This window comes from Dendrobium catenatum, unplaced genomic scaffold (assembly GCF_001605985.2).
Source record: "Dendrobium catenatum unplaced genomic scaffold, ASM160598v2 fragScaff_scaffold_129, whole genome shotgun sequence".
Taxonomy (NCBI): Eukaryota; Viridiplantae; Streptophyta; class Magnoliopsida; order Asparagales; family Orchidaceae; genus Dendrobium; species Dendrobium catenatum.
In genome coordinates, this window is record NW_021318591.1 from 158822 (window position 1) to 174980 (window position 16159).

The 16159-nt window shown below is 36.7% G+C and overlaps 1 protein-coding gene across 1 annotated transcript; it reads left to right on the forward strand.

Annotated features, from left to right (window-relative positions):
• Window positions 1–13099: 13099 nt before the first annotated feature.
• On the forward strand, window positions 13100–15097 carry LOC110107283 (probable carboxylesterase 18). Its single transcript, XM_020837487.2, has one exon. The coding sequence runs from the start codon at window positions 13982–13984 to the stop codon at window positions 15023–15025; it is 1044 nt and encodes a 347-aa protein (XP_020693146.1). The 5' UTR covers window positions 13100–13981; the 3' UTR covers window positions 15026–15097.
• The last annotated feature ends 1062 nt before the right edge of the window (window positions 15098–16159 follow it).

The following is a 16159-nucleotide window of genomic DNA, read 5'->3' on the forward strand; positions in this document are numbered from 1 at the left end:
TTCATTAAATTAAAGAAATTAAGAAGACATACATCATTAATATTTGAAGCCCTATGCACCACACTCAAAGGACGAAAAACTGAATAGGGAGGCGAAAGCCCACATCGTATGACTGCACATGCGCAACTCTCTTTCTAGCATGTTGTTGTCCGATTCAATATGTTGCCTTTGCCATGCTTGCATAAGGAGATTGAAGAAAGATGATAGAGCCCAATTTTATCCTAGGATAATAACTGATTAGAAAAAAGAGCTTTCCATCGCTTGGATTATTTGGACATGTAGCACTGTTATGACCACTACTTTGATATATTGTGTAACTCTGACTTGAAGGTGTCGTCCATAGTGTTATTGATTCTAGTTATCCTCGGTCAACTAGCTCGATGCTTAAATATAAGTGGCAACATCCCCTTTAGCATCAAAAGGAGGCCATGAACTCATCTCATGAATCAAATGAAACAATTTGGAGTATCTCTCTTTATAAAAATCTAGTGTTAAATAGAGGGATACGAAAGAGTTATGATCCCAATGTTTTGCACTGTGAGCAATGATATTATGGATGTAGGAATGTTTGTGTACATTCATGTTTGTATGGAGGTCATGTCAATACGATATTCCCTACAGGACATGTCAAAAACTTGGTACTCGTGGTTATTTGTACATATAGGTTATGAGCATCTTCATACTTCCCGCTCGGCATTATACAAGTTAGCCTTCATATGAGGGACAAAAGGTGAGCCATTTAAAGCCATCCAATCTACAACGACGACTGCTTCTTAAGAAATAATGCGACAAGATTATATTAGACATCCATGAAGAGAGCCTAAATTGAAAGACCTCAAACATGTCTTAGAACCCCATTGAATCATTTAGAGACATTTATTGTCGTTCTCCCATAACGAAACTTGCAATCATGTGAAGGACTCCACTTGGTGAATTTCTGCTTTCACAATCAATTGTATGCCTCTGTTGACCTCATTTTTGTATGAGGTCATTAATGATCCACCCATACTCTAGATTAATCTTGACCCCATATCAATTTAATCTCTAAACCAATCTAGACTCTAGGATCCTCCTAGAATCCAGACCTTAGGATTTATTCTAGATCTTAGGATCCTTCTAGACTCCAAATCAATCCAGACCATAGGATCCACTCTAAACCCTAGGATTCTTCTAGACCCCAGGCCCTGAAACTTCTAGATTCTAGACCCTAGAGTCCCTCTAGATGCCAGGACCAATCCAGATTCAAATTAATCCAAACACATGATTAATCTAAATCTCAAACCAATCTAGACTTCAAATCAATCTTGACCTTAAGCCAATCCATATATCAATTCCATTCAAACTTCAATTAAATCCAGATTTCAGACATATTCAGACTTTGAACTTTGAACTCCTCCTGATTCAAACTCAAGTTCAAACCTTAATCCTACCTTTGATATAGTTCAACCCTACCCTATCACTTATGATCATCCAAATAATCATAAATGATATGGATAGTTCAAATCCAGAACCTAACTCAAACCCAAAAATCCATAGCCAAATTCAAAGTCCAAAGGTTAAGTCCTAAAAGTCTTTTTCAGTGATTTTTCAAGCACTTCAAAATCCTATCAAATGACCTCTGATTCTGAGTCTATCACTTGCACAGTGATAAGACATATCTCTAGAGGTAACCCTCCAAATTTGAGCCCATTATGAGGTCTCTAACCATAGAAATCGAATTAAAATCCAAAGGCTATAAAACCTTCAAATATTTACGGCCTATGCCACTAGACCTGCCACCCAGTAGACCCTGACCTTAGAGCTTTATCCAGAGCCTCTAATCACTTCTAAACCCTTAATCCTGACCTATTGAATATTAAATTGCATTTTGGTGGACCCATTTTGACCCCTAGTTGACCAGGGGTCAAAATGACCAAAATGCCATTTAAGGATAATTTTGAAATTTTCTCCAAACTTCAACTACACCTTTTCAAACCAACTCAAAACCCCCTCCAATGCATCCTAATCACCCTTAGGAGTGCACTGGACTCAAGCCTTGACCCTGGTCAAACCTGGTTGACCAAATCGACCTTTTTGACCAAAATACCCTTATGGGGTTCAGACATCAATTTTAAACCAAATGACTTCCAAATTACTTGAAATCACTTCCAATAAGTTCAAATATCAAACCAAACCTGTCAGACTCAAACCCAGATCCTAGGTCAACCTGGTTGACCAAACAGGCCCTTAAGGGTCAAAACAAGCATTTTGAATAAATTGACCTCCCCAGACTATTGGACCACCTCCAACAGACTCAAAATATCAAACCAAACTTGTTGAGCTCAAATTCGGGTCCCGGGTCAACCTAGTTGACCAAGTCAACCTAGGTTTACCTAAATACCCTTTAAAGTTTAAATAGGTTATTTTAATCTATTCAAACAATTTAATCCCTTTCAAGCTTCAAATTAACTCCAAACTATGGCCTAATCATGCCCTAAATCTTGGTCAATCAAATCTAGCTAAAATTGACTAAGTCAACATTTTTAAACTTGATTAAACTAGTTCAAATTCTCTTTCATGCCTTCAAACCTCAAATCTTAATCATCAAACCTCTCCAAGTTCAATCCACCAGCTCAAACCACTTCCTTGCATGCCAACTCACAAGCCCATGTGGCATTTTGACTGGTCAAACAGTCAACATGGGCTTTGGAGTGGTCAACTTTGGTAAAAAACCTCTTAAACTTAATCCATCTTAACCCAAATCAACTCCAGCCATTTGGATAGACTCTAGAAGTTTCTTAGGGCTTATCCGAGCCTTTGGATCATGATCCAATGGCTTCCATCATCCCACATTCCCATAAGAAGCAAAAATGAGTTTCTCCACTTCATGTCCTTGCCTTGTCTTTTCCTTTAGCTTCCCAACAATCCTAGGTACAGATGGCTTGATCATAAACACTCCCTCAGTCAATCCCAGCCACTCATTTGCTTAGAGAATGATGCAATGGGACCAAATATCCTAATTAAGCTAATTTGAACCTTAAGCCTTGATTCACTCAATCCCTCCTTTCCAGAGCTAATCCAGCCCTCAAAAACCTCCTCCAGATCTTTCTCTAGCTTTTCCAAGTCTTTCCCCACAAAATCTTGGCCTCCAAAACACTCATTGGTGAAGAAAGATAGTCTAGAGAGAGAATCAGGAAATTTCAAAATAATTCCAAATCCAGTAAGCTCCAGCTCTTGGAGTCTTCACCAACGTTGAAGAGGACATCTTGATCTTTCCAAAGAACCCAAGAAAGCAAGCATCCGACAGTTGGATTGTAACTTATTCACATTTTTAGTTAAATTTTAAATTTGAAACTGTAGCAAATCTACAATGCATGGAGCCTCCAAACTTCAGGCATTGTTAGATAATGTTTACCTCTAGCTACAATTCAAATTTTATGAAATTTCGTTGAGTATTTTGGGAGATATGAGCATTTGAAATTTTCTATATAAAATGAACTTGGGATGATCTGGACCGTCCGATCAAAGATCAGACGGCCCAGATCTGGCCATACTGCTCGACTTCCTCCTGATTCGAATGCGGGTGCTGACGAAGTTAAGTGGCGGGCCCCAATCTGTCATGTGGCGGTCAATTTGGCAGAAAATTAAAAAAAATTCAGAAAAAGGCTCAGATCTTCCAAAATTCATAGAAAATCGAATTGTTTACCAAATTAAAAAATATTTAAAATTCCAAAAAATTTTCAAACACTTGGGAATCTCTTCTTAGGTCATTCGTGGCCTTTGGAGTTGATTTTAAGAAGTTTGGAGTTCATTTGGAGCAAAATCATTAAAACCCCTTTAATTAAACAATTTTAATAATTCTAAAAAATACAAAACTTTGAAAAATCATAACTAAGTCAAGAAAACTCCAAATTGACCAAACTCAATTGCATTCAACTCAAAATTAAGTCTAGTATTTATTAAAATCTTCTAACCTTCAAAAATCAATCAAAGTTAAAAAGTCAACTTTTTGGTCAAACCTAGGTCAAAATTAGTTCAAACCTTCATAATAAAATCCAAAAAAATCCAAGTTCAGTGTATTTATAGTCTAACTGATTGTATTAAGGTCTAGTATTTTAATAAAATATTAATTTTTTAAAAAAACATTCTTAATCAAAAAGTCAACTTTTTACCCTTTAATCAAATTATTAAAATAATCCAGAAGATTCCTAAAATTTGAAAATTGTCTTAAAACTCCAGAAATCATTAATCAACCTTAAAATTAATTTCAACTCATTAATACTTAAACTCAAATTTAAATCTTCCCTTAAGCCTTTCAACCAATAAGAACCTTAAACAACTTTAACAAATTTCCCTCCATAAGACATATCCAAACCACACGGCCTACTTCACACACTTTAGATGATTTGTTAGGACAACCAACTCTAGTTTTAGGATAGGCCGATGTTTACTTTTCTGCTGTATGCCGGGTTTTTGAGTTTTCACTGTATGTTGTTTGCTATCTTAGAATTGATTGATTGTTTATTTATTTACTGCACTTTGTTGAGCATTTAAATTTCAAATATATCAACTACTTGAGATCAAATATTAACTGCTTGGGATTATATATAACTGCTGATTGTTAGAATAACCCTACAGGATCGAGTCTAGATTTTTCAATTTTGATTAATGTAAATTTGATTTGATTTGAGTTGTAATTTCAAGTGATTTGAGATGGGATACATCCAATTTGGAATCCAAAGATGAATGGACATCCCTTAGGGGATAGTCTCTATCCATTTGGAGCTTCAAATTAGGATGATTTTAAAATATCCAAAGAGAAAAGATAACACCCCTTCCAAGGGGGAGTTTCTTTTTATTTGGATATCCGAACCCGACGATCCAAGAAGCAGCAGAAGGACGAAGAAGTGGATAACGAGAAGACCCATTCTCAAAGTCACTTGAGTCTTAGGATTAGAAATCCGGGTTGTTGTCAGTGATGCACGGCCACTTTACTTTTCTACAAATTCTGGGATGTAATAATAAGTGGCACTTGCCTTATGGACATTCAATTTGAGCTATTGATTTAATTGATTGCACAGTAGAACTACTTACTTTTCTAGTCTTTTTACCTGCATGCTGATTTTGATTTGACATGAAATTCGATTATAGGCTCTTAAGGACTCATTCAAAACTATTTCTACTTAAACAAAAAATAAAACATTTAAGCTCACATAGAAACTCTAACATTTTAAGAAGTAAGCCAAGGACCGTCGGGAGTTCTCATTTCAAAACTCTTCTTTCAAATTTAAATCATTTAATTGAGTCGATTAGCATGCATCGCTTTAGTAATAAATTTAAAAATCTTTAAATCTTTAATTGCATTTGTTTAAGCATAAAAAACCCAACACAAGTCAAAGGGGCCAATTAGGATATGCTCTAGATGTCGGCCCCGTTCTCAAAAACTTTTCTTAAACAACGTCCCTACCACTCAACATTAAAAGACTGAATTCATGATTTTAAAGCCCCTAGGTGATTTGGCTGGCTCCCCAATCCAGGCCGGGGTAAGTTCAGATTTGCATTGCATTAGCTAGGTTCGGTTACTTTTCAATACCCAATTTAGAGTTAGGTTCTGAGGCAAGCTCAGGCTATAAGACCTCAACCTCCGGGAATTGAATCCCAATTTTCTAATAAAATTGATCACTCAAATTTAAAATCTCTTTCAATCAAATTCAAGCCTAACACTTAAGCTAAACTCGGGCATTTCTGAATTATTTCAGAATCTCAAGTGCCTCCTACCCCCTTCTTCCTTTGACTCCAGAAATAAGTGTCCAAACTTGATCTAGTCCCGATTGAAAATTCCAACCCTTATCCTCCTTTGACATTGAACTTTGAAAATCTTAAATAAAATTTTTACCGCTATTTTAATCGAGAGTATTCGTAGGAAATTTTGATTTCCTACGATGTAATTAACTACGAGGGCTTGCGCTCGTAGGAGATTTAGAAACCAAGACCTAATTTTCAAAATCAATTTTTTTAAAAAACCCTTATTTAATTCTCTTTGGGAAATTTAAATACAACGATCATTATTATCATTTTTAAACGATCGATAATGATTGATATCTTCTTTCCTCAGAGAGATATATGAATTATTATCATGGCTTTGATCATGAAATTAATGATCTTTTATCCATATTAGCATAGTCAAACACTTGATTAAATTCCATTTTGATCCTCCAGAGTTAAATGTGATTCTTTCCTGAGTTTGACTACGATAATCAGGATAAATTCAAAATTTTATAATTTGAACCCATTAGAGAATGATATGTTCACCTCTCGAGGTGATATATTATTCATAATGAAGTGTTCAATTTCAAAATTCCAGAAATTAATCTTTCCCGAAGAAAATTAATACTTTTTCAAACTACATATTTTTCAATCAAAACAACCTCCTTAATATTTCTTCTATCACATGTCTTTTGAAGACATTCAAATCATATGTATTATCTACCCAATACATTTTAATCACAAATGACATCACATTCTACAATTGTAAGACATTATAATGCCTTTTTGAAAATTTCTCTTAGATCAATGTGCATCAAATAAACAAATTTTTCGACACTCATGAACTAACTTGGATGTTTGTTTAAGATAAATCGCATATCTCTATGACCACAAACTGGCCTCACAAGATCATGGAGCATCTAAAGAAACCAAGCTCCATGACTTGATAAACTTGATCTCAACAATTGCAAAGGCCACAAGGTACAAGCTAATGTTACCATCAATCTCAACAATTGATAAAAGTGTACCTCTATATTTTCCTAACAAAAATGTTCTATCCAGGCTTAGTACAAGATGACACTAATGCCACCCATGAATGCTTGGACATAATGACCAAAAGATGCCCTTGAAACGAATGATATGGCTAACTAGGATATTGTACATTGATCCCAAAATGGTGAGTCTCGTTGCTTCCATTATATGGTATAACGAGGGGTACAACTCCTTGTAACTGTTAAACATTGACTGTATGGCTTTCCTATGTGCTCTAATTCCTTCATGTACGCAACTTTGATGTCAAATTTTGATTCAATTCTCATGATAATCTCCCTTTATTTTGGATCTAGCTGCTAACAAAGCACAATAGTGATGTAGTAATAGATAAACCTCAATTTGTAGTTACAATGATTGATTGACACATAATCATGTTTGTGCATATATGACAACCATCAATCGATGAAGTCTTCCATACTCCATTATGGCAATTACTCTTTGAAGTATGGAGGTGCCACAATCATGGATGTGTTTGTGTTTGTGCTGTATAAACTCAATTGCCTGCCTTGCTTGTTTGATGATGCCTTCCTATACTTGACTTTATTTATTATTAATCAATCATTCAAAGCACATTGTAGTACTCTCTTACTTCTAAATGCCATTCATCATATAAATGATTAGGAATGATGGTTTCTAAGATTTCTTTGTGATGAGCAATCAAACAATCAACTACATCAGTAACATTCCACTCTATAGTCATGCGTGTAAATTGAACGAACTCGTTGTTGGCAGCTGTCTTATCTAAATCACCAGCATTGAGAAATGTATTATTGTGAATAAATTCATGCCGAGGCAATACTATGTCATCATTCTCAATGCAAACATATGAGCACCATCTCCTTTGGGGGTCCACACTTGAGCTTTTGCTTGTCTACTGTCCATGGTCTCATATGCTTGCACAACTAAGTCCACCCCTACATTAGGCGCATGATGTTCCAAAGTACTTTGACCGCCATTAATGTAGGGCTTGAAGGAGTGAGGAAAAAAAATATTTAAAGGAGTGATAAACTTGAATGAAGTCTTGGAAGGTAAAATCAACTATTGGTCACTTGCTTACACTTAGGCGGCAGACAACATTCAAATCAACTAGAATTGGGGTAGGCCTACAAAACAGGAGTGCTGTGGATGACCAATTAAGTCTATAAGAATATCTAATCATGAAAAACTTATATATTTAGGTACAATATCATGATATGGATTGCGATGTACCCGTTGTTATTACATAGTTGAGACGCAAGGTTAGCTGTGTGTGTAGTGGTATCTCGATGTAATGCTCTAAGTATTATAAGCTTGAGTTGTTTTAGTAATAATATTTCTTAATCTCCAGAGGTCTATTTCTTTTCCCAATATACGAGACATAAATTCCTCGTTAACTTGTAGCTAACCATCAAAGTATATGATCAAACCTAATGATCTTTTTGATGGTTAATGGAGAAATATATATATTAGTGAATACTATGAAATCCTTAATCAAGCAGCATTGGATGACTAATCATCAAGATTAAACATAATTTAATCAGTGTAATGAAGCTTGACATTAACTAATTAAAGACAACCCAGTTTATTAATTATTTAGGCCCACTATTTTTTTTAAAAAGAGTTAAATGATTTAATTGAAATTAACAAAATGAAATAGCTACCCCATCAAATATTCTTCAGAATTTGATATCCATAAATTGTAATATGTTTTTTAGTTTAATATTAGAGCACAAGTGCTTTAATGAATAGATTTGTTGTGTCAAGATTGTCAATATTGATAGAATTTTTAGTAATTATTAGCTATCCTATATGTTTAGAATTAAATTCAAAATAATATCAAAACAAATTTATTAAAAATACTTTTGGCTTTATTAGGTTTAAAAGGAATATTAATATATTTATTTTCAAAATTTTACTGTTGGTATTTAATTTTCAGTATAATTTTGAGAGTTAAATTAAGACAATTACTAAATCAATTGCAAAAAATTTAAATTATTTGAAATATGCTCACACATAATTACAATTAATAGGGTTACCCAATTCAATAATTAAATTATTAAACTATAAATTTGCAACAACAATGTAATCACCAATTTATATTATTAATCATAATAAAATATTAAAATAATATTTTTTGAAATTATCAAAACCACTAAAACTTTCAAATTAAAATTCCAGAATGGAGGCATGCTATGTCCTCTAAATTTCAAGCTCTTCAAGCACAAAGCACTTGGTCCCTAGTTCCTCCACCTGACAATCAACACGTTATAGGTTGCAAATGGATATTTAAACTTAAATGACATGTTGATGGTTTAATCGCTCGACATAAAGCCCTCCTTGTTGCTCAAGGCTTCAAACAAGAATTTGGAATTGATTATTACGAGACCTTTAGCCCTGTTGCTAAATTTCCCATTATCCGGATGCAGCTCACGGTTGCTGTGAGAGCTCGTCCTTTGATTTACCTTCTCAGATTTGAGTTTTTCTCCCAGGATCGTCCAGGACGATATTGAGATCGTCTAGAACGATCAGTGCATTGAAACAGCTAATTTTTTGGAGTGGGATCATCCAGGCCGATTTTGGATCGGCCTGGGACGATCAGTGCATGGCAAAATCCCGAGAGCAAGGGTTTTTGACAAATTAATTATCGTCCTGTATCGTTCTGGAAAATCGTCCTGTACGATTTGAAATTGGTCACATCGTCCTGGACGATGTGGCGATCGGCCAGGACGATCAGACTGATTTTATAAGGAAATCAGCTCGTTTTGAGGAGAGAGAAAATCATTTTATAAAAATAAAAATATCTGAGGAGAGAGAAAGAGAAGGAAAGCGAAGGAAAAGCCGGATTCTGGAGGCCGCAGAGCGCTTTTCGTCCGACGTCGCTGTTGGGAAAAGTGTTTATCTCGTGGTAAGGACTCTGAATCCTATTTTTGTTTTTAGAGATATTGAGTTTTGATCGTGTTGTGACCTGTTTTGTGTTTTTGTGATCGAAAAACGGACCCGGTTTTGTATTGACACAACTTTCACCGCACAACTTTTAATATGTTATAGATACGAATATTGTACACGATTTGAGTATTTTCTATGATGATTTTACCGATTGGAATTGGTTCTACTCGATTTTAATTGAATAGAAAAATATCAGAATAGATATTGATATGAATTCTATAGAATAATAGTCTTATATTGATGTCGTGAATATTCTACTGTAATTTGGAAATTAGTAATTTTTGCAGGATTTTTTGTGTAAATTTGATAGACTGCCGTTACTCTGCCAGAATTTCGTAGGATTTCCGATTTTTCTGAAATTGATAGATTGAATTGATATGTGTATGAATATTGATATGATTGTTCTAGATTGCTTTAATATTGATTATTGAATTGATTATTGAATTGATTATTGAATACTGGAACATAAGTGGAACCTGGTTGAACGTTGGTTGGAGATTGAATTAACCTGTACAGGATGGTGGGCCGACGAACTTTCCTTTAAACATCGATTATAGATATATGGATGGGAGTTATAAGGGGTTTATAGATATGCCGACGGGCGGCCGACGGGCAAATAGAGTGACAACTCTTTATAGAAACCAACGTATGGATATCTACAACAGCAATATGGATTCTACAACAGCAACATAGCCAGTTGATTGTACTTGTTCAGTATTATTGTATTGAAATGCATGTTTACTGTATTGACTTACGATTTATTGGTTTATTCGATTTCTGCTTTATTGATTTGATCGGATTTACTGTATTGTACGATTTCATCGATTTCATTGATTGATCATTGAGCATGGATACTATTGATTATTGACATTAATATGGATAGGATGGATATAGATATTGTATAGATTCATTGATGCTATGGATATGAATATTATAGATTTATTGATATTTTATAGACTCATGATACTATTGATTCTGCATTGTATTGACTTGCTACATTTGATTTATTGATAGGGGTAGATTGAGATTTATCGTTATTGCTTTTCCGATTGATTTTATTGACTAGATAGCATAGATTTGATTGATTGATTCGATACGACTGATTTGACGGATTGATTGATTTTCTTCTGTGTACGGATTTCTTCGAGATTGACGTGTATTGATTGAGCTTGATTTATCGATTTGCTTGCTGCTGCATTGACTAGTTTCATTGACTATGGATTTCCGTATTGCATAGACTCATTGACCATTGACTGATATGGATTTTGATTGACTGACATGCATATTGATAGCGTCGCCGTGCTTTGATTTCAGTTATAGGTATTAGGTGACCTGCTGGGCTTTGTAAAGCTCATTATATGTGGTTGACATTTTCAGGTCAGGGCAAGGGAGCAGAAGATAGGAATTGATCCGGATCTACAGGTTTTTGTCTTTTGATTGATAGTGATTCTTTTGTACTCAGGACATGATAGATTTCTGTACTTGTGATTATAGTGTAGTTCCTGAGTATTGTACATGAACTTTTGAGATATGAATTGACTTGTTATTGATGTTTTTAATTTATAAACTTTTGTTTAGACGGTGATTAATTGGAGAATTATAGATAACTATGGTAAATGGCTGGTTAATTGGCATTCTTTCCAAGTTAGATCTTAGGGCATGACAGTTGTGCTTCATCATAATTGGTCTATTCTTCAATTACACGTGGTTAATGTATTTCTACATGTGAATCTCCCCGGGATGATTTACATAACTCAACCTCCTCGATTTCAAGATACCCAATTTCAATACTATGCATGTAAGCTTCATAAAGCCATCTATGGCCTGAAGCAAGCACCCTGATAGTGGTTTGCTATGTTATCATCGTATCTTGTTACTCAAGGCTTCCATATGAGTTCAAAGGAAATGACATGCTGATGGTTTAATCGCTCGACATAAAGCCCTCCTTGTTGCTGAAGGCTTCAAACAGGAATTTGAAATTAATTATTACGAGACATTTAGCCCTGTTGCTAAATTTCCCATCATCTGGATGCAGCTCACGGTTGCGCTTCATCATAATTGGTTTATTCTTCAGTTACATGTGGTTAATGTATTTCTACATGGGAATATCTCCTGGATGATTTATATAATTCAACCTCCTCGATTTCAAGATACCCAATTTCCACACTATGTATGTAAGCTTCATAAAGCCATCTATGGCCTGAAGCAAGCACCCTGATAGTGGTTTGTTATGTTATCATCGTATATTACTCAAGGCTTCCATATGAGTTCAAAGGAAACCTCCTTAATTGTCTTGAATAATACCAATACAATTGTTTATGTATTGATATATGTGGACGACATCCTTATCACTAGCAATGACTCAAAATTCTACTCTTCTTCACCACCTTCATATCAAATTCATTATCTTGGCTTCATCTCTCGGTTTCTAGGCATTAACGTTCTCTGGACTTCTGTTGGGTATCATCTGTCTCAATGTGCTTACGTTCAGGACATTCTCAAAACTACCGTTATGACTTCCAGCAAACCCCTGTCTACTCCCTAACCTTCTAAATGGCCAACCGATCCTGCCCTGCAACTTCCATTCATCCAACCTACACTCTTCCGTCAGCTGGTCGGTTCCCTCCAGTGCCTCACCACTACTCATCCTGATATCACATTTGCCATTAATCGGTCATGCCAACATATGAATCAACGGTTGCTCTGTCATTTTCAACTACTTAAACGAATTCCCCGTTACCTTCAAGGCACCATTGATTATAGACTCCTAATTCCCAAAACAGATCAACATTTTTTTTTTCCTTCTTTGATTTTGATTAGGCCGATGATACTCAAGACATGAAATCAACTACTAGTTATTGTATTCTTCTTGGAACCACACTTATTACCTGGTCAGTTAAGAAGCAATCCACAGTAGCTCGCTCATCCACCGAGATCTAATATTTCGCTTACCGATGCTGCAACTGATCTTATATGGGGTTAGACGCCTATGTATCAATTTCGACATCTCATTATATATAACTCCACTTTTTGTGACAATGTATCTGCAATGTCCATTGTCTGCAACCCAATCTTTCATGCATGTACAAAGCACATTGAGATCGATTATCATTTTATCAGGGATTACATTCAAGCTAAACACATTGTAGTTCATCATGTTTCCACTGCCGACCAACTTGTTGACATCTTCACTAAATCTTTGTCTACCTCATGCATCAACTCTCTTTGCACGAAGTTGATGGTCGTTCCTTCCATCAACTTGAGGGACTGCATTAAAGTACAACATCAAACATTTAACCAAAAGAGCTTTTGGCTTCCTCTGCTACTTGCTAGAATGTGCAATCACTCTTGCTCTGCTCTCATTGATTACTTACTGCTTTATGTAATCTCATTATGCTTTGTTGTCTCTCTATTTTGTACCTAAGCCTTTTTGGCTATATGTCTAGACATGTATTTAATGTTCACATATACAATAAATGCAACACTTATACATTTTTCATGTCTTCTACCTTCTATATAGACATTCATCCATTTGTAGTGAATGTGTAAACATTCATGATTTATAGTTTATCATGAATGTCCCGCCCCTTCACATGCCCTGGCCGTCTGCGTCCGAACCGCGACTTCACGTCTAATTCCCCGACCGAGTTCGAATGCACTGCCCGTTTGCACGACCTCGCCCCTTCTGAAGGCCCTGATTATGCACGTTCGGTCACGAACCCTCTCGCCTATTTTTTTGGAAAATGTCGAAGAAAACAAACATAAAACTTACGTTAAATGATCATTCATGATATTTTTAAGTTATAAATGTTGAACTCTATGTTTTTATTAAGATTTTTACATACTTAATGGGAATATGCACTTAAACGAATGCGTAATTCAGCGGGAGATTAATGTAATTTAGTTACGATATGATGATGATAATCGTTGACAGAGTAATTTATCTCGCTGCTTAGGTGATGATAATGGTGTTGCTAAGTGGATATGGTGGCGGCAGATTCAATTGCGGTGGGAAGCAATGAGTAAAACGTGGGAAACAAATTCTGAATTTTATCGATTGCTAATAATTTTTTCTTATAATTATAAACTATTACGAGAGAGAGAGAGAGAGAGAGATAGACTTAAATGTATTATTGTTAAACTACTATCTCCCAACCAAATCCCCCTCCAGCTATTTGTGTTTTTTATTGGAAACAATTCAGCAATATAATTCAGAGCATCAGATCCGCAAGCCATTCCACAAGCAGAATCCCTGAAAATGGCGGGCAATCCTTCCTCCGGCACACCGACGGCAAAAGCCCTGAAACCTAAACTCCCCTGGAAGACCCGGATCTTCATCACCCTCCTCTCCGCCTTCACTGACGCCTCCCGCCGCTCCAACGGGACCATAAATCGCCGACTCATCTCATTCATCGATTTCCGCGCCGCCGCTAACCCTACCCCTGTCCGCGGCATCCGAACCATCGACGTCACCGTCGATCCCTCCCGCAACCTCTGGATCCGCCTCTTCGTCCCGTCCGATGGCGCCGGGCGCCGGAATCTCCCCATCGTTGTCTTCTTCCACGGCGGCGGATTCGCCTTCCTCACTGCCGACACCCAAACCTACGACATCGTCTGTCGTCGCCTCGCCCGCAAGATCCCCGCCATCATAGTCTCTGTCAACTACCGCCTCTCCCCTGAAAACCGCTTCCCCGCTCCTTACGACGACGGCTTCGACACCCTCCGATTCATCGACTCCGGTGGGATCGACGCCGTCGCTGGCCATCTCGGCGATCCCTCGTCCTGTTTCCTCGCCGGCGACAGCGCTGGGGCCAACATCGCGCACCACGTCGCCCGCCGTTGGGCAGGCAACGGTGGATGGAAGAAGGTGAAGCTATCGGGGCTGGTCCTCATCCAACCGTTTTTCGGGGGAGAGGAGCGAACGAAATCAGAGATTGCGCTCGCCGGAGCTCCACTGGTGTCAACTGATAGGACTGATTGGCTCTGGAGGGCGTTTTTGCCGGAGGGAGCGGATCGGGACCATGAGGCGTCTAATGTTTTCGGGCCCAAAGACTTGGGGGAGTTGGAGAAGGGGTTTCCGCCGGCGATTGTAGTGATCGGCGGCTATGATCCGCTGCAGGATTGGCAGCGGCGTTACGGAGAGGGATTGAGGGCGAGGGGGAAGGAGGTGAGGATATTGGAGTTCCCGGAGTCCATCCATGCTTTCTATATCTTTCCGGGAATGGCTGATGGCGTGAAGCTTGTTGAGGAGATGGGGAAGTTCATATGGAGCCACAGCAAGAAGGATAAAGAGGCGGAGTGAGAGTGTTGTTTTCGAACAATTATTAGCTAAAATCTCACAAAAAAACTCGGTATTTGTTCGGTATTGCTAGATATTATTTGATAATAACGAGGAATACCGTTCTGTTAAGATCACTACCGAGCAATACCGAGTTATACAAAAAAATACCGAGTTTTTTATAGGAAAAACTCAGTATTTTTTTGTATAACTCGGTATTGGGTCTTCACATGATGGTATTCATCGTTATTGTTTGGTATTGCTCGATATTTGCTCGGTATTTCTCGTTTTTTGGCGTGATTTTAGCTCCGATCGGACGTAGCTCTACGTCCGATCGGAGGACCTAATAATTGTTCGTTGTTTTCTTAATTATAATTCATTTTTATGTGTTTAATTTTCTCTATGATTTTAGAATTGAATGATATTAAGTTCACTATATTATTCTCATTAAGACATTTATTTTATTTATAAGCATGTGAGATTTGAAATTTATTTGATCTTTTAAATATATAAAATGATCAATTACCTGAATCAATGTTCTCTTTCGTGTTCTATTAACACTACATCACTCGATCCCAAGCTCTAGATGAGAAAAATGGAGGGTTGCAATTGGTAGTCGACAACTAGCATAAAATTTGTCGAACAATCATAACATAAATTCTTTAATACATTGTATGATAAATTTTTTTTCGTATGATAATATTTTTAATTCAAAATAAATTTCACTTTATTTATTTGTCAATAGATTTAACGTTTTGTTAGCTGTCACCATAGAGGCGATATGGTTGCTACGACTTAAAAACTCGATGATATCAGAGTTGAATTTAATTGTATTAAATGTCTTAAAAATTTCTCTAATTCAGCGCCATAGTGCCAAAACTCACTTTAGTGCAACAATATAGAGCTTAACAAAATATTGATGGAGAACTTAGCGTCGAAGTGCTGTGAAAAAAGTGTAGCAGTGCCGGATTGAATCGAACTTTTATTTTATCCAGTGAACGTACGCAGAGGAACGTTCGGTTTTAGACAAAAAAAGCGCCTGTACCGAGTACCGAGTACCGAGGTGTGCCGAGTTTTTTCAAAAAACTCAGTACACACGCTTTTTTGCGTAAAACCGAAGGTTCCTCTGCGTACGTTCACTGGATATAATAAAAATTC

Coding starts and splice junctions, on each gene's coding strand:
- LOC110107283 (XM_020837487.2), top strand. CDS start 13,982: ATGGCGGGCAATCCTTCCTCCGGCACACCGACGGCAAAAGCCCTGAAA.